At 42.0% G+C, this 19,055-nt stretch overlaps 1 protein-coding gene across 1 annotated transcript in view; it reads right to left on the reverse strand.

Annotated features, from left to right (window-relative positions):
* Nucleotides 1-2,492: 2,492 nt before the first annotated feature.
* Nucleotides 2,493-19,055, reverse strand: part of LMBR1L (limb development membrane protein 1 like) — a 68,477-nt gene continuing 51,914 nt past the window's right edge. Inside the window, exons 5-17 of the mRNA XM_069758351.1 lie at nt 17,592-17,695; nt 17,292-17,418; nt 16,114-16,182; nt 15,854-15,918; nt 15,671-15,743; nt 15,494-15,577; nt 11,279-11,355; nt 10,570-10,647; nt 10,122-10,195; nt 9,862-9,952; nt 8,738-8,804; nt 5,340-5,501; nt 2,493-3,566 (exon numbers count right to left, since the gene is read on the reverse strand). Of these exons, the coding sequence (XP_069614452.1) occupies nt 3,511-3,566; nt 5,340-5,501; nt 8,738-8,804; nt 9,862-9,952; nt 10,122-10,195; nt 10,570-10,647; nt 11,279-11,355; nt 15,494-15,577; nt 15,671-15,743; nt 15,854-15,918; nt 16,114-16,182; nt 17,292-17,418; nt 17,592-17,695 (1,127 nt within the window). The 3' untranslated portion in view covers nt 2,493-3,510. The remainder of the gene's footprint in view (nt 3,567-5,339; nt 5,502-8,737; nt 8,805-9,861; nt 9,953-10,121; nt 10,196-10,569; nt 10,648-11,278; nt 11,356-15,493; nt 15,578-15,670; nt 15,744-15,853; nt 15,919-16,113; nt 16,183-17,291; nt 17,419-17,591; nt 17,696-19,055) is intronic.

Below are 19,055 nucleotides of genomic sequence, written 5' to 3' on the forward strand. Positions count from 1 at the left end.
AGAAGTAGGATCTTCTGTAGGGTGATCAACGGGCTGTCCGGTCTGAGAAGAAGAATCTGCAGTCACTTTGTGTGACACCGTGACAGTGTGCGATCGCATAGTGACACGATGCCCCTGTGTGCCCAGTGCGAGGGGCAGTCACGTGTCCACAGCATTTGTGCTGCTCTTAATTCTCTTTCTATTGGGGAAAGCTGGATAAGAGAAGTAAATACATGTCTGCAACTATACAAATCACATACATGAGGTCTGAGTGTAAAAGGAGACCTTATGCAGAAAATGAGGAATACAGTGGTTCAGAGTCCTCGCTGCCCAAGGTTCAAAGGTGTAGTCACACACAAGGTTAAAGAATTAATGCGGTTTTTTTATATCAATGCGTTTCAATAGTTGTTATCATTGTGGTTTGGTCCTGATGAAGAGGTTTGGAAACTTTGAAACGCGTGGACAAAAAAACCCAAAACGCATTGATGCTTTAACCTTGTGTGTGACTACGCCTTTAAACCTTTGCCAGCGTGGACTCAACCACCGAATTCCTTATTTTCAGCGTGGCATTGTATCGCTGGTCCGGCTGCTGCCTTTACATGCTTTTATAGGAGTTTAACAAACAGCCATTCCTGCATGTATTGTGGCTGTCGATCAGCGGTGAGACATGCAGCCGCGGGGACTTGAACATATTATTCAAGCACGCCCAAGACACCCGGTTAGCACCCGAGAGTGCCTGAATAACGCCTTATCAGAGCACGTTCGCCCATCACTATTTATCAGATGAGACTGTATTCGCGCTGTCTCTTCAGCTTTATTATTTGATTTAAAAGGGAATCTTGGCAGTGTGTGATCACAGTCAGGATTCAGCATTCTTGTCTTTTGACACCGGACAGCCCACATACAGTGGGGCAAAAAAGTATTTAGTCAGTCAGCAATAGTGCAAGTTCCACCACTTAAAAAGATGAGAGGCGTCTGTAATTTACATCATAGGTAGACCTCAACTATGGGAGACAAACTGAGAAAAAAAATCCAGAAAATCACATTGTATGTTTTTTTATCATTTTTTTTGCATTTTATGGTGGAAAATAAGTATTTGGTCAGAAACAAACAATCAAGATTTCTGGCTCTCACAGACCTGTAACTTCATCTTTAAGAGTCTCCTCTTTCCTCCACTCATTACCTGTAGTAATGGCACCTGTTTAAACTTGTTATCAGTATAAAAAGACACCTGTGCACACCCTCAAACAGTCTGACTCCAAACTCCACTATGGTGAAGACCAAAGAGCTGTCAAAGGACACCAGAAACAAAATTGTAGCCCTGCACCAGGCTGGGAAGACTGAATCTGCAATAGCCAACCAGCTTGGAGTGAAGAAATCAACAGTGGGAGCAATAATTAGAAAATGGAAGACATACAAGACCACTGATAATCTCCCTCGATCTGGGGCTCCACGCAAAATCCCACCCCGTGGGGTCAGAATGATCACAAGAACGGTGAGCAAAAATCCCAGAACCACGCGGGGGGACCTAGTGAATGAACTGCAGAGAGCTGGGACCAATGTAACAAGGCCTACCATAAGTAACACACTACGCCACCATGGACTCAGATCCTGCAGTGCCAGACGTGTCCCACTGCTTAAGCCAGTACATGTCCGGGCCCATCTGAAGTTTGCTAGAGAGCATTTGGATGATCCAGAGGAGTTTTGGGAGAATGTCCTATGGTCTGATGAAACCAAACTGGAACTGTTTGGTAGAAACACAACTTGTCGTGTTTGGAGGAAAAAGAATACTGAGTTGCATCCATCAAACACCATACCTACTGTAAAGCATGGTGGTGGAAACATCATGCTTTGGGGCTGTTTCTCTGCAAAGGGGCCAGGACGACTGATCCGGGTACATGAAAGAATGAATGGGGCCATGTATCGTGAGATTTTGAGTGCAAACCTCCTTCCATCAGCAAGGGCATTGAAGATGAAACGTGGCTGGGTCTTTCAACATGACAATGATCCAAAGCACACCGCCAGGGCAATGAAGAAGTGGCTTCGTAAGAAGCATTTCAAGGTCCTGGAGTGGCCTAGCCAGTCTCCAGATCTCAACCCTATAGAAAACCTTTGGAGGGAGTTGAAAGTCTGTGTTGCCAAGCGAAAAGCCAAAAACATCACTGCTCTAGAGGAGATCTGCATGGAGGAATGGGCCAACATACCAACAATAGTGTGTGGCAACCTTGTGAAGACTTACAGAAAACGTTTGACCTCTGTCATTGCCAACAAAGGATATATTACAAAGTATTGAGATGAAATTTTGTTTCTGACCAAATACTTATTTTCCACCATAATATGCAAATAAAATGTTAAAAAAACAGACAATGTGATTTTCTGGATTTTTTTTTCTCAGTTTGTCTCCCATAGTTGAGGTCTACCTATGATGTAAATTACAGACGCCTCTCATCTTTTTAAGTGGTGGAACTTGCACTATTGCTGACTGACTAAATACTTTTTTGCCCCACTGTAAGCATCTAAATGAGGGTAAGGGGTGGAAGGCAGCGATTTTAGGCATTTTTTATGATAGTTACTGTGCACCAAGTGTTTAATAGGTTCCTACTTAACAAACATGGAGCACAGCCAGAAAATACTGCAAGTCCTGAACATCCTAAGAGAGGGATTGTGGCGCTAATAAATAGAGAAGGACGCAGCATGGGAAACTTTCACAGGTTCACACTAACACAGCTATAGACAGAAGACGCGGGCTCCCTGGTATATTACACACATTCAGAACGGACGAGACCCAGGAACAAACACATAAAAATCTCAATGAAATGAGTAGAAAAGACACAGAAGACAATAAAGGAGCTGATCCCTCTTCACATGAGGGACAAGAGTTTCTTGGTTTATGGGCTTCATAAAAAGCTGGTGAACTCTTATTAGTGAGTGGCACCAGCATCTGATGAGATGGCAGGAGTGGCGTCCATGTAAACAAGCACAAGTAGAACGAAGGAGACTTCCGGAAGTTTCCTCCATCTGAGATGATATCATTGGTGTGCAAAACATTCCAGCGATTATTCATCTTACAGAATAAACCCTCCAAGTCTCTTATTACAACCAAACAGAGGGGGCCCATGGCGTAATGCTGGGGCTGCATGTATCTCATCAATGAACATACCCTGATAAGAACATTAGATCTGTAAAAAATAAAAAAAAAGGAAAACCAACACAAAGTCTATCTGTACTCCTTTCCTACTGTTTAGCAGCAGAAATCATATTCAAGCAACGTAAAGGGGCAGACTTCACCCCTGCAAGAACTGGCTCAGATTACTGTGGAACATTAGTTCCTCATCCTGATCAGGAGCCGGCGAGAAACTGCTAACAATCTCCTCCTGATAAATCCATTGCTCCTGTCCCATGAAGTCCATTCACGAGACGTCATCCATCAAAGCTAGAATCGCCATCTGAGCGGACTGTCCGACCATCCATGATGCAAGGACCTGGATACCAGGTGCTCGGCACACTGTAAGACAATTCCTTGGAGGTAAATCACGCCTTTCCTTGACTGCGAATTCTGGTCACAGGCAGAGATAATCTGTCTAGTCCTAAAAGGAGAACAAATAGGGGAATCAGACAAGAGCGTATATAGCAGAGCTATCTTCCATATTATATATAAATAAGTCAGGTATTTTTCCTACAGGTTTGCATATAATGTTAAATGGCTGCCGTTTACAAAGGGTCTTTATATCTGTGTGATCTCTGCTTTTATGGAAGGTGTATGTTAGTGGGAATCAGTCAGGCTGCACATGCGCTCCGATCTGTGGATAGCACGATATAGAGAAGCGGAGCAGGAGGATATACGGTAGGTTTGTGGGAAATGATTCAGTATTAGGCTACGTTCAGACTAGCGTTGTGCGCCGCTGCGTCGGCGACGCAACGCACGACGCACGCAAAAACGCAGCAAACGCATGCAAAAACGCTGCGTTTTGCGACGCGTGCGTCGTTTTTTGCAGAAAATCGGATGCAAGAAAAATGCAACTTGTTGCGTTTTCTTGGTCCGACGCTTGCGGCAAAAAAGACGCATGCGTCGCACAACGCAACAAACAAAAACGCATGCGTCCCCCATGTTAAACATAGGGGCGCATGACGCGTGCGTCGCCGCTGCGTCGCCCGACGCTAACCCGACGCACACTAGCACAACGCTAGTCTGAACGTAGCCTAACTTGCATTTCAGTCATTGAAATCCAGTGGCTGAGCTATATCTGCATGCAGGGAAGGCTGTCAATCACTGGACTCATACAAACACTGGGGACTTCACTGCACAAAATGCAAGGTCTATAGAAACTAAGCTGCTTGTAGAGACCTCTGGAGGAGGATCATCTGCCATGAGAACAAATAATAGGGCATATGCTCTCCTCCTGCGCTCCGATAGTGCTGCTATGGACAAGTCTGGAAGTCCTTATACACATCAGATGAAGGGCTCATCATGATAACATTTCAAATTTAACTTTATTGTGATTTGTCCAATTTGAGTTTCCCTGTGGTTGTTATTTAATTGCTAAAAACACAATGTATAATGATATAGTAGTTTATGATTGAAACAAGTGGCTACAAAATAATATTGGAGCAGTAAAGAACTTCAGCAGTTACATGGAGATTAGGCTGGACAAGGCACAAGGACAAGGCACATAATATACAGTTGCCCTTCAACTTATGAGGTAGCGCCAGAGATAAATACAATTAACAAAATGCCTTTAAGAAATGCCTGATATCCTTACAGAATATAAACGTTAATAAGCAATACTGACTAAAGGATTATTCGCATCTTCATAGCTGGACAATTTACTACACATTAGAATTTGCAGACGTTCTTGAGATAACTTATTTTATGTAAATAGACTTGCTGTCTATGAGAACGTTCACTGCTGATGTCTAGCTAGTAATCGTTGCGCTGCAGCTGGCCGGGATCTAGCGGTAACCGTGTGCTTCAGCGATCCTGGCCAGCTTCACAACGGTTACAAGCTCAATACAAAAGAGCATATTCCTTTGTCTCGTGGCAGTGGTCGGTCTCCAAGACAACAGGTGGTAAAACAAAAAAGGAAACTATTAATATCTCAACAACGGGTGAAAATTTTAATAAGCAGTAAACTGCAAAATTGCTTGTATTTACAAACCCTACGCAACATTCCCATCTATAAAGATGGGAATAACCCTTTTCAGGGAAAGGGCAGGCACAAAAAATAAATTCTGGGTAATTTCCCGATGTACGCAATTGGCCATAAAAATGCTAATGCTTACTCTAAGTTACTTTAAGCATTTCTAACGGCTATAAAATGGACATATTTGAAATCCAGTTCTTTTCCAGACATCACCCTTACCGAATGCACGGATAAGCTCAGCTTGCATGGCCCAGGTGAACTTCTTTACTAGGCAAAGTGTGGTGAGACCGGCAAACAAGATGTTGTACAGGAAGATCAGGTAAAAATTTCCCAGCCAGTTGGAACGCCCAAAGTCTCCCAGAAGGTCAAATCTAGTAATCCCTAAATGTTACATGGCACAAAAAAATCATAGACATAAATAATCTAGTAATAATGACAGAAGAATGTTACATATCAAACACTGATTAGCATCCAATATCCTCTATAATCTCTTCTCTCCAGCTAGATGTCCATGTTTGAGTTTTTCACCAGTGATTTTGACATCAGTTCCCATGAATAAAACACATCCCAGGTCAATCCGCAAAACATACAGTAATATGTGTATACGTATACATACACACATACATACATAATTATTAGGCAAGTTGTATTTTAGAGGATTATTTTTATTATTGATCAACAACTATATTCTCAATCAACCAAAAAGACTCAAATATCAAAGCTTAATATTTTTTGGAAGTTGGAGTGTTTTTTTTTTTTTTTTTTTAGATGTGGCCATCTTAGAAGGATATCTGTTTGTGCAGGTAACTATTACTGTGCAGATTTATTAGGCAACTTAATAAAAACCAAATATATTCCCATCTCACTTGTTTATTTTCACCACGTAAACCAATATCACTGCACAAAATTTAGAAAAACATTTCTGATATGCAAAAACAAAACCCCCAAAAATTAGTGACCAATATAGCCACCTTTCTTTATGATGACACTCAGCAGCCTTCCACCCATAGATTCTGTCAGTTGCTTGATCTGTTTACGACCAACATTGCGTGCAGCAGTCACCACAGCCTCCCAGACACTGTTCCGAGAGGTGGACTGTTTTCCCTCCCTGTAGATCTCACATTTTATGAGGGACCACAGGTTCTCTATGGGGTTCAGATCAGGTGAACAAGGGGGCCATGTCATTTTTTCTTCTTTGAGACTTTTACTGGCCATTGTTGAAAGTGGTCAGAAGAAGGGTACAAAAAAAAACCCCAAGCCATTATATAGACTATGGAACAGTGTCATCAAGTGGCCTAAATTTGGCACAAAAGTTACATTACCTAAAACTGAACATCCTCAAAAATTGATGAAAAGACCAGATGAAAGTACGTTCAGGAGCCTGTAAATAGGTCTACAGCAACATTAAAGGAGCTGCAGGAATTTTTGACAAGTACTGGTTGTGTGCTGCATGTGACAATCTCCCATGTTCTTCATATGTGTGGCCTGTGGGGTAGTGTGGCACCACAGAAGTCTTTTGTTACAAAGAAAAACATTCAAGTCCAGCTATGTTTTGTCAAAACCTACATCAAGTCTGCCAAAATCATGTAGAAGAAGATAACCATTTTGGAATAGTCTAGCCAGAGCCTAGACCTGCATCCAAGTGATAATTCATGGCCCTGATTCATCAAGACTGGCATTGTTCACGCTGGTCTTGACGAGGGAGCATGCTAGAGTCAGACGCTCCTGACTCATGAAGAGCGGTATGCCCCTTTGATGAATCAGGCCCTATGTGTGGACCTGGGGGGGGGGGGGGATGTACAGTACAGACCAAAAGTTTGGACACACCTTCTCTTTTTAAAGATTTTTCTTTATTTTCAGGACTATGAAAATTGTACATTCACACTGAAGGCATCAAAACAATGAATTAACACATGTGGAATTATATACTTAATAAAAAAGTGTGAAACAACTGAAATTATGGAATGGTCTTCCAACAATCTTGAAGGAGTTCCCAGAGATGCTTAGCACTTGTTGGCCCTTTTGCTTTCACTCTGTGTTCCAGCTCACACCAAACCATCTCAATTGGGTTCAGGTCTGGTGACTGTGGAGGCCAGGTCATCTGGCATAGCACCCCATCACTCTCCTTCTTGGTCAAATAGCCCTTACGCACCCTGGAGGTGTGTTTGGGGTCATTGTCCTGTTGAAAAATAAATGATGGTCCAACTAAAGGCAAACCGGAAGGAATAGCATGTCGCTGCAAAATGCTGTGGTAGCCATGCTGGTTCAGTATGCCTTCAATTTTGAATAAATCCCCAACAGTGTCACCAGCAAAACACCCCCACACCATCACACCTCCTCCTCCATGCTTCACGGTGGGAACCAGGCATGTAGAGTCCATCCGTTCACCTTTTCTGCGTCACACAAAAACACGGTTGGAACCAAAGATCTCAAATTTGGACTTATCAGACCAAAGCACAGATTTCCACTGTTCTAATGTCCATTCCTTGTGTTCTTTAGCCCAAACAAGTCTCTTCTGCTTGTTGCCTGTCCATAGCAGTGGTTTCCTAGCAGCTATTTTACCATGAAGGCCTGCTGCACAAAGTCTCCTCTTAACAGTTGTTGTAGAGATGTGTCTGCTGCTAGAACTCTGTGTGGCATTGACCTGGTCTCTAATCTGAGCTGCTGTTAACCTGCGATTTCTGAGGCTGGTGACTCGGATAAACTTATCCTCAGAAGCAGAGGTGATTCTTGGTCTTCCTTTCCTGGGGCGGTCCTCATGTGAGCCAGTTTCTTTGTAGCGATTGATGGTTTTTGCCACTGCACTTGGGGACACTTTCAAAGTTTTCCCAATTTTTCAGGCTGACTGACCTTCATTTCTTAAAGTAATGATGGCCACTCTGTTTTTTCTTCCCATAATACAAATTCTAACAGTCTATTCTGTAGGACAATCCGCTGTGTAGTATCCACCAGACTTCTGCACAACACAACTGCTGGTCCCAACCCCATTTATAAGGCAAGAAATCCCACTTAATAAACCTGACAGGACACACCTGTGAAGAGAAAACCATTCCCGGTGACTAAAATAGCAAAAGGTGGCTACTTTGAAGAACCTAGAATATAAGACATAATTTCAGCTGTTTCACACTTTTTTTGTTAAATATATATAATTCCACGTGTTAATTCATAGTTTTGATGCCTTCAGTGTGAATGTACAATTTTCATAGTCCTGAAAATACAGAAAAATCTTTAAATGAGAAGGTGTGGCCAAACTTTTGGTCTGTACCATACACTGGAGATGCCCTCGCAATCTGACAGATTTGGAGCACTACTGCAAGGAAGAGTGGGCAAAGAAAGGCAATTCTAGATGTGCCATGCTGATAGACTGCTACCCAAAATGACTGAATGCTGTCAAATGCAAAGGTTACCTCAAAAAAGTATTAGATGTAAGAGCGTGCATATTTATGCAACCACATTATTAAAACGACTTGTATCCTATTGAGGTAACCCTTTTATAGCAGAATTTATCTTCAATTGTTAAATTATAATTGTCTAATCTATGATTCTGTGAAAAAAAGATTGTCCTACAAGGTCGAACGATACTTTAGATAAAATCCATTTGCAGCTATAAGTCTTACCCAACGTTCTTGAGAAGACAGGGAGGGCAGAGCTGAGAACAAGCAAGGACACACAGTTTCCAATGATCTAGGAGAGAAAGCAAATGTCATTTGCGATGTAAATAATGGTCTCCCTTTTTCTGTTACAATGCTATATCAATTGTTAGCAATTATATCAGAGGTAACCATGAAATGTTAAATGATCCTATCGTGTCACAGCTGGAGGCAGAAAACATTACAAAAGTAATAAATCAATAAGATCGCCCTATGTAGGGGAAACCCTCCTCTGCCAACTCAAAAAAATGGTGTTTCTGGACTAATGAACCCTTTTAAGCACTAGATGAGTCCAGTACTATAATCAAGATTTTATCAGAACTTGAAAAAGCTGAACTTATTTTTTTAGTGGATGACATGATGTACACACAAAGGCCCCGATTCATCACCACCAGCGTTGTTCTCCACAGTCTTGATGAGGCGGAGGGATGTAGTGCGAGGCACATGCCTCTTAATGAATCAAGCTCGGCGTGAAGTGACGTGTGCCTCAGTGAACGTCTCACCACAATTCTTACTCCAGTCATGGACTGGCGCAAGGAACACAACCGCTCGCAATTAATTTGATGAGCAGGAATCACCATACCCCAACATGACCCCGTCCCACGCACTCAGAGAAGAGCGCAAATGGCAAAAAAAAGGCCAAGGCTCATGAAATATACTCAGCTTGACATAGTGCTAAAAATATGCAACCTACCAAAGCTTTCACCTAGTTTTATGGTGTAAAAGCTTGGATGAATCAGGGACTAAATGAAGGACAGCATTCATCCTTTCCCCCTCCGATGTCAACAAATATATTACCATCAACTAGGGACATGTTACACAACCCGAGCACCCATAGGTGATAAGAGAAAATGATCACTGTAAAACCTGGCAGACTAACTCTGCGTTCACAACATTTCTACCCCGCCAAGTAATAATCATCCTTTTTTGTATACAAAGGGCCCACACTGATCTCAGCTTGCATTGTGTGATGCTTTATTAACCCCAGTGCTAATAACGGCTGATCAGAATGGGTTTCCAGCTTTTGGCCAAGCCATTTTCTACAGACTGCAGTTACCGGAGGGATATGGCTACTTTATAAAACGTCATACTTTGGTCATGGTTGTGTTATGTTTCTGGGGCAGGAGGCGTATGAAGAACGGAGAGCTGTAAAACCCAACGACCGACGCGGCCATCAGGTAGCTGGTGAGAAGTTAAGGATTCATATCCATCAACATTGCAATTTTATACTAAAACCCCAGGAGCTGAGAATATTCATATTCAGCTTTTCCCTAGTTGGTATCTTACAATGTCACAGATACATGTAACCATCTATACATCTTCACATATTTTACTTTCAAGCAAAGGATACAATATGAGGACGACTTGCACGGCTGCGCCAAAGGGCCCGAAGACCGAGAAAGAAACCTTCCCAAGGCGCGAGTCCTGTGAAACAATGCCAATTACTTCAGTTAATAAGGGTATGTGCACACATAGAAATGGTCCACTGCTGATTTCTCCGCAGCGGATATGATAAATCCGCAGGGCAAAAACACTGCGTTCTTCCTGCGGATTTACCGCGGTTTTACACCTGCGGTTTTCTATTATGGAGCAGGTGTTAAAGCGCTGCGGATTCCGCACAAAGAATTGACATGCTGCGGAATGTAAACCGCAGCATGGGCACAGCGTTTTCGGTTTCCCATAGGTTTACATTGTACTGTAAACGCATGGAAAGCTGCTGCGGACCTGCATCGTGTGCACAGAGCCTAAGACCCAGGGAAAGAATAGTAACATTCTAGCTGGACTTTATATACTAGTACCTGCATTCCTTTTGGCATGGCGGCATCATCGATGAGAAGTTCCAAGATGTGGAAGCAGACGATCAGCACAGAGATGCCCTTGAAGAAAATGAATAGTCAATGTCACAGCAAGACGGCATTTGTGTTGATATGTATCTTACTGTAGTTGAAATAATGGCAATTTATTGTTCAGCTTTGACTTGTAAAAATAAAACTTGTACAATAGGAAAAAAAAAACCTTAACAAAATCTATTGTTCCAGGTACATCACCATCAACATTTAAGAGGGCTGTCCAGACCACTGCACATTGCTGCATCCTAACAATGCGTAATATTGCACTGGACAGGACAACCAACTTTATCCCCTTTCCTGCCAGGACAATTTGCAGACTTTTGACATATACCAGAAAAAAATCTGAATTTCACGTTAAAACAAAGTCATATTATATTCCCATAACCATATATTTTTTAGCACATTGTGAAAATGCCACCCCACAATTTATTGTCCTATATTTAACAGATATCTGAACTATATCTTCGCCCTAACCCTTATATATTATATTCTCATTGTTTTATAATTATGGTGTAATTTGCCAGTAAAACAACTTCAAGGTGACGGCACATTACAAGGGCATGCATTTTGCCAGTAACTAATATAAGCTAACCAGGTCAGTCATTTTACTGTATATAATGTCTGATTTGCAGTATCTTCCGATTTACCGGTCACCTACCGTGAGTGCGAGCAGCAGCAACATGGCCAGGGGGTAGACCAAATTACGCTGCCATGGTGAGGCTTTCCTTCTCATCTCTAAAAAAAAAAATAAAATTGAGATTTAAAGAAATAAAGTTATTTTAGTTAGTCTTGTGAAAAGCAGATTAAGAGATCATAACTACTTCGTAAAAAAAAGCTTATAGTAATTTCCTTAGCCATTTTTTACCACTTCAGACATATCAAGGCTTGCCACTAGATGGCGACGTTTCATTGTAACTCTTGGACTACTTGGCTTTATTCTTGTCTTTTGATGGGTTTCTGCTGGTTTTAGGAGTAAAATGATATTAATGAGGATGCGGTCATTAACCCCTTTACCCCCATGGGTGGTTCGCACATTAATGACCGGGCCAATTTTTACAATTCTGACCACTGTCTCTTCATGAGGTAATAACTCTAGAACGCTTCTATGGATCTATGGTTTTCTCATGACATATTCATGTTAGTGGTAAAATTTATTTGCTATGACTTGCGTTTATTTGTAAAAAAAACAAAACAAACAAACCGAAATTTGGTGAAAATTTTATTTTTATATGCCCTTAAACCACAGAGATATGTCACACAAAACACATAATAAATAACATTTCCCACATGTCTACTTTACATCAGCACAAGAAGATTATAATGTAGAGCCATCAAAATAAAAAATCATTTTTTTCACAAAAAAAATGATCTTTCGCCCCCAGTTTTATTATTTTTTTCACAAGGGTAACAGGAGAAAAAGGACAACAAAAATTGGACCCCAAAAGTTGTTGTCCAATTTGTCCCGAGTATGCCGATAACCTATATGTGGGGGTAAATCACTGTTTGGGCGCACAGCAGAGCTCGGGAGGGAGCACCATTTGACTTTTTGAACGTAAAATTGGCTGGAATGGAGATCGGACGCCATGTCGCATTTGCAGAGCCCCTGATGTGCCTAAACAGTGGAAACCCCCAATTCTAACTCCAGCCCCAACCCCAACATACCCCTAACCCTAATCCCAGCCCTAACCACAAACCTAACTCTAACACACTCCTAACCCTAATCCAAACCCTAACTTTAGCCCCAACCCTAACTTTAGTTATTGCGGGCTTTTTTTGCGGATCGCCGTTTTTCGGGTTTCCAATACTATGGAAGAAGTATTGGGAAAAAAAACCGGCGTTCCGCAAAACCGGAAGTCACGGTGCACCGCAAAAGCAAGCTTCCGTTTTTGCGGCCCCAATGATTTTCAACGGGGGTCGTGTCTGTAAGTCGTGAAAAAAAGATCGAGTAGCCGTAAATACAGCCCTCGCAGCCATACGGCGCACCATGGAATTATTGCGGCCCGTTTTTGCTGCCCCATAGAAATCTATTGGGGCCGCAAAAAATGTGGCCACAAAATTACGGTTCGTGTAAAAAAAAGCCTAGGGGGGTTTAATTTACTATTTATAGCGGGTTTTTAGGTTTGGCAGCTGTCACACGCTAAAAAACGCTTTTTATTGCAAAAGTTTTTGCGTCTCCACATTTTGAGAGCTATAATTTTTCCATATTTTGTCCCACAGAGTCATGTGAGGTCTTGTTTTTTGCGGGACGAGTTGACGTTTTATTGGCACCATTTTCGGGCACATGACATTTTTTGATCGCTTTTTATTACGACTTTTGGGAGGCAGAATAAACAAAAACCAGCAATTCATGAATTTCCTTTTTTTTTTGAGGGGGGGGGGGGGTTATACTGTTCTGCGTGTGGTAAAATTGATAAAGCAGTTTTATTGTTCGGGTCAGTACGGTTACAGCGATACCTCATTTATTTTTTTTATGTTTTTGCGCTTTTATACGATAAAAACTTTTATATAAAAAATTGTTATTTTTGCATCGCTTTATTCTGAGGGCTATAACTTATTTTTTTGCTGATGATGCTGTGTGGCGGCTCGTTTTTTTGCGGGACAAGATAACGTTTTCAGCAGTACCATGGTTATTTATATCCGTCTTTTTGATCACGTGTTATTCCACTTTTTGTTCAGCGGTATGATAATAAAACGTTTTTTTTTTTTGCCTCGCTTTTTATTTTTTTACGGTGTTCACTGAAGGGGTTAACTAGTGGGACAGTTTTATAGGTCGGGTCGTTACGGACGCAGCGACACTAAATATGTGTACTTTTATTGCTTTTTATTTACATAAAGAAATGTATTTATTGGAACAATATCTTTTTTTCTTAATTTAGGAATTTAAAAAAAAAAGTTTTTACACAGTATTTTTTTTTTTTTTTACATTGTCCCAGGATGGGACATCACTGTATAAAGTCAGATCGCTGATCTGACACTTTGCAGAGCACTGTGTCAGATCAGCGATCTGACAGGCAGTGCAGGAGGCTTGCGGGCGGCTGTTCTCAGCAGGCACTGAGAAGCCACCTCCCTGCAGGTTCCGTAAGGACCCCGCCGCCATCTCGGATCCAGGGGTCTGCAGGCAGGGAGAACCTCAGAACAACACGATCACATTGCCTTATTCTGAGGGTCTAAGGGAAGCAAACAGGGAGCCCTCTCCATGCACGATGCACCCTCTATGCCACCGAACTGCTGCGATCATGTTTGATCGCAGTGTTCCGGGGTTAAAGTGTCGGGAGCGGTCCGTGGCACTTAGTGCCGGGTGTCACCTGATTCTCACGGCTGACACCCGGCACTAGGTGCCACGGACCGGTCCGTGGCACTTAGTGCCGGGTGTCAGCCGTGAGAATCAGCTGACACCCGGCCGCACTTTCCCCATGAGCACGGCTGATTGCCTATGACATACTATTCCGTCCATGGGAATTAAGTCCCAGGTCACATGGATGGAACAGTACGTCGGATGGCAGAGAGGGGTTAATGAGTAATGTTTGTTTTTTTTTCTTGAGTCAACAGTACACATGAAAATAAACTTTGTAACATAGGTTAATCTGCTTTTCTCTCCTCCTTGGAGGACTTTCATTCACAAAATTGCCAATTCATGGGTAAAATCTGCATTCAGTGAAGACCGAATGTTACATTACTGAGATAGGAGATGACAGCTGCTGCCCATAGAGTTCTATGTAGAAGGGAAGGAGGAGGAGGCAGCAGCTCTATCTTATCAGTAGTAGCTGCCATCTCCTATGTCAGAAATGAAAATCTGTCATTGCTGAATACAGTGTTTACCCATAAAATGACAATTTTGAGACTGAAACATCAGTATGAGTAGAAAGAAGCAGATTTCCATGATAAGATATATTACAAGGTTGCTTATTTTCATCTGTACCATTTATGAAATAAAAATTAAAACAATGATTACGATTTAAGTGAACAAACCCCAGCTCACATCGCCTTTACAGGTAGTATAAATGCAATTCCCCTTATCCTTAATTTTGTGCCAATTACTACACAATGATACATGAAAATATTTACTCTAAAGAAAGTGCGTGCAGCCTTTCCAGTGATACAATAAAAATCTATTTTAGAAATTGCATCCTTAGGCTGTGTGCACACGATGCAGATTTGGTGCAGAAAAATCTGCTGCAGTTCTGCACTAAATCTGCATCTCCTGGCAGAATCTGCAGGTGCGTTTTTTATGCGTTTTTGATGCGTTTTTTTTGTGCACAAATCTGCACAAAAAACGCATCACAAACGCATCAAAAACGCACCTGCAGATTTCTATTATGGAGGGGTGCAGAAACGCTGCAGAACTGCACAAAAGAAGTGACATGCACTTCTTTAAAATCTGCAGCGTTTCTGCACAGATTTTTCTGCACCATGTGCACAGCTTTTTTTTTTCACATCGATTTACATTGTACTGTAAATCACAGTGCGGATCTGCAGCGTTTCTGCTGCAGAAAAATCTGCTGCAGTTCTGCACTAAATCTGCATCGTGTGCACATACCCTAAAGCTGAACATGTGAATGAGATAACTGTCAGACAAACTGTCAGCTAAACAGACCGCTAATCATCCAAACTTTCTCCATACACAGCCAGGTGTTCAAGTGTTTTCCTTGGCCAAGGTGGAGAAAGACGCTGCCAGACATATCTGGCAGTAACTTCGCGCCCCTAAAAGCACAAGAATCAGATGGAAAATTTTCAACTGCCTAATGTTTCTCTTTCCCGACCATCATCTGTCAGGGAAGAGTCAGGCGACCCCATTGAAATAGGTGGGTTTAAAGGACGTGCATATGTGAAGGAAGGTCTTTGGACAATTCATACAAACTTGGAAAAATCTCACCTAATGTAATCCTGTGGCTCTTTATAGCCAATAGTCTTTTCTGTAGAGCCTCCATGTTTAGGTTCAGCCAACAAGATGCCTTAGCTGTAAAGTAAAAGCACAAAAATAAGAGGAGACAAAAAAAAAACCCAAGTGTCTGTAAACCAGAAAACCTAACTTCACAGATCAGGAACCTACTTGAGATTTTACGGGATATAGCGGCTTCTTCAAATGCCGTACAGCTCAGGTGTTCCTCCAAGTTCTCCAAGAGCTGTGAAGACAAAAGACACGTGGCGTTAAGACAGATAAATTGTGAATGTGAATATAAACACACCCAAAAATGTACAAAAAAAATAACATATGATCTGGATTTAAACCCACCCGAGGTTTGACAAGCAGCTTTCCAGTAACTGAGAACATCCGTGACAGTCCTAATGGAGTGCAAACTGTATAGAAAAAAAAATTAGTGACCGAAACACAATAACGCCATTCAATAGATAACCGGGAGGAAGACCGTAAATACAGCACAATACAAAGTTTTCATGTGACACCGATCCAGCAATTATAAAAGGACATGGTTGTCCTGAACTATGGCTGCTATGGAGCTGAAAAGTACAACCAACTAGAGGAATCATACGTACATAATAGGAGCAGGACACCAAACAGAGAGATGCCAGAGTACAGGTACGGGAGGTAGTATTCCCACAGGTCTGAAAGAGAAGAGGAAACCTGTCACCTGTCCATTAGGTCAGAGCTTACATCAGGGTATTGGACAGCTGGGTCCAAACCACGGAAAAACCTTACAGCCGCCCGTGGCTTTCCCATCATTGCCGCGGTTTTGTGGTGCAGCTATTACCTCTGGGGTTTTACTGGTCACACAGTGATTACTAGAACTTAAGGCCAGCGTATAGAGGGTCTCTACCTGAAAAGGTTACGTTTCTGCTTAGCTGCAGGCGGGCTACCTCCAAAGGAGCCTTTTATCGGTTTGTCTGTGTAAAAGACAATACACGGACCACAGATGACCCAGGTGCTAGTTCACAGGATAACCCAGGTGCTAGTTCACAGGAACGCTTATTTCGCAAGGATCTAGTGATGAAATCAGCAGCTTGCATAAATCTCATTCGTTTTCCAACATAGATTCAGTGGTTAAATAATGCCGATATCATACTGACACCATTGCTATGGGATCGGTTTCGAATCGATACATTGAAAAAGTTTACAATGACAACCAATTGGGTCCTTTATAATCTTTATTTACATTAAAAAAAAAGCTACAAATGTCAAAAAACAAACAGACATGAAAAAAATAGACATGAAATACAATACAGATGAAAAATAGCCTATTTTTTATGGATAAAAAAAAAAAATTTCAGATGCTTGTCTGTACCCATCCTAAATTAGATATATTTCAAGCTTTGGTGATCATTCTAGCTTCTAATATACTATTTCAGACCAATTTAGTGTTATTTGTAGAAATGGAAATCCTCTATAGAGAAAGCCACAGTAATGTTATGCGGCACATTCACAGTCCGTGGTTTACAGATTAGCCGCGGGTCTCCCAACCAGGAGCCAACAGCCGCACGGCGGGTGTGTGGATATCTAATATTTACACCATATGACGAAACATGGAAAATAAGGCTGAGCCAAGAGAACAACCACAAAGCGACTGTTTGGCAACAAACTAACACTCATGTACAAGCATCTATTGTAGGGAGGGATGAAAGGTATAATCCCATTATCAGACTGGAATCATAGGTGTGGCCATAATAAAATCCTAACCGTCCAGCTACCATCTAACTAAAAAGACAAAAACACATACCATAGAGAGATTCCCTCCCAGCAGCGTCGTCGTCTACAATTGCAGATGCCACCCACAGAATGCCGAAGACCAGGAGGGTGAGAAGCAGAAGAACTACAGAGGTCTCATATACTCTGGACATCACTCCCTGGGAGCAAGAAAGAAAAACACTTATAAGAAAAAATTATCCCATATTGTGTAGAATTCCGAACAAAACGGCCGACATCCACATCACATTACTACATTTTATTAGATGACTACTCCTCACTGTTTCGCATTTATTGTAGGGGACGCAGATGACCAACAAAACTACAGTTTTACCTTTTTTGATCCCGCAAATCCTTCTGCCTCAGTGAAGAAATAAGCAAATGGCATCAGAAATATTAGAGAGAGATTTGAAAACAGAAACACCAAGTTCCAAAGGCCTGTAAGTAGAGAATAAAGAGTTAATCGGGGACGGACAGCGCACATGATTTATGAACAAACAACTCAGCATCTATTTCTTACAGGGGTGTTCGCTCACATATTTCTCAGTATATCTACAATCATGACATGTAGCCAGTTATGGGTTTATGTGCAATGACAGGAACGAGTTTCCTTGGAAGGCGACCTGTACCTGCAGACACAGGAATAACCTGCGACTGTGGGAGCAGACATGCAGGGCGAGGTGCATGATTTAGGCCAAACACAAGGGATCTCAACCTTGGCATTAATATTATTAATTAATAGTTAACACCCGCAGCACAGCAGTGAGGTTGTATAAAGGCTGGAGAAGAAAAATTCCTACAGTACTCTATTACACCCGGTATTAAAGGGGTCGTCTGGTCACAAGAGATCCTGATGACACATCCTTAAAGGGGATATCCACTACTAGAACAACCCCATCTCATTCCCCATGCTTGGCTCCAACAAACTATAACAAAGCTTATACACACCTCCCGTGCTGGCGCCATTCCTGCGGTGTCAGCACTCGCAGTCCCAGGGTTCTCATGAGGTTGTGATGACGTGAGTCCGGTGCCCAATCAGCTCTGGGGTCACTGTCTCCACCTTTGGGGAACGCCACTGGCACAGGAGTGGAGAATATATATATTTTTTTTTTTAATTTATTTTAAATCGAGGCCAAGTATGGGGAATAAGAAGGGGTTGTCCTAGTAGTGGAGAACTCCTTTAAAATAGGTCATAAAAATCAGCTTGGTGGGAGTCCAAAACCCTGTACCGCCCACCGATCAGCTGTTAGAAGCTCTGGCAATGGAATGATATAAACATTGAGCAGAATTTACATCCATCTGTGACCAGAATTGCCAGCAGCCCCGCTTGCTGTCGGACCCCCATTATTCTGATATTGATGATCTATCTTAACGATAAGTCATCAATATTATATCCAAAGAACCCTTGTAAGTGATTTCCACCTATAGAGGCATGTACTGTATCTAACCCAATTAGGCTGCATGACTTGTAGTAAATAAATAAAGGACTACAACATACATATACATGTTCATCCCAGGCAGCTAGCCAGGACCTGCAGCATTTGTGGAGCTTTAGAGAGGAGCAGATTTTGGTGGCCTTCTCACCTGCCCTACACTGCTCGGATACATCAGTGTCGGGCAACAGAAGAGAGCGCATTTCTCTCAGCGACCAATAAGGATGAATCGTCAGTGTGGTCCTTAAAGGAAACTGCCTCCAAACTGGTAGACACATACTTTTTAGCATGATTTTTTTTCTTGCTGATAAGTGCTTCCTATAGTTTACCAAAAGGGTGGCATGTACTTGCTCTTCCATTGTTAA

The sequence above is a fragment of the Ranitomeya imitator genome, chromosome 3, assembly GCF_032444005.1.
Source record: "Ranitomeya imitator isolate aRanImi1 chromosome 3, aRanImi1.pri, whole genome shotgun sequence".
Lineage (NCBI taxonomy): Eukaryota > Metazoa > Chordata > Amphibia > Anura > Dendrobatidae > Ranitomeya > Ranitomeya imitator.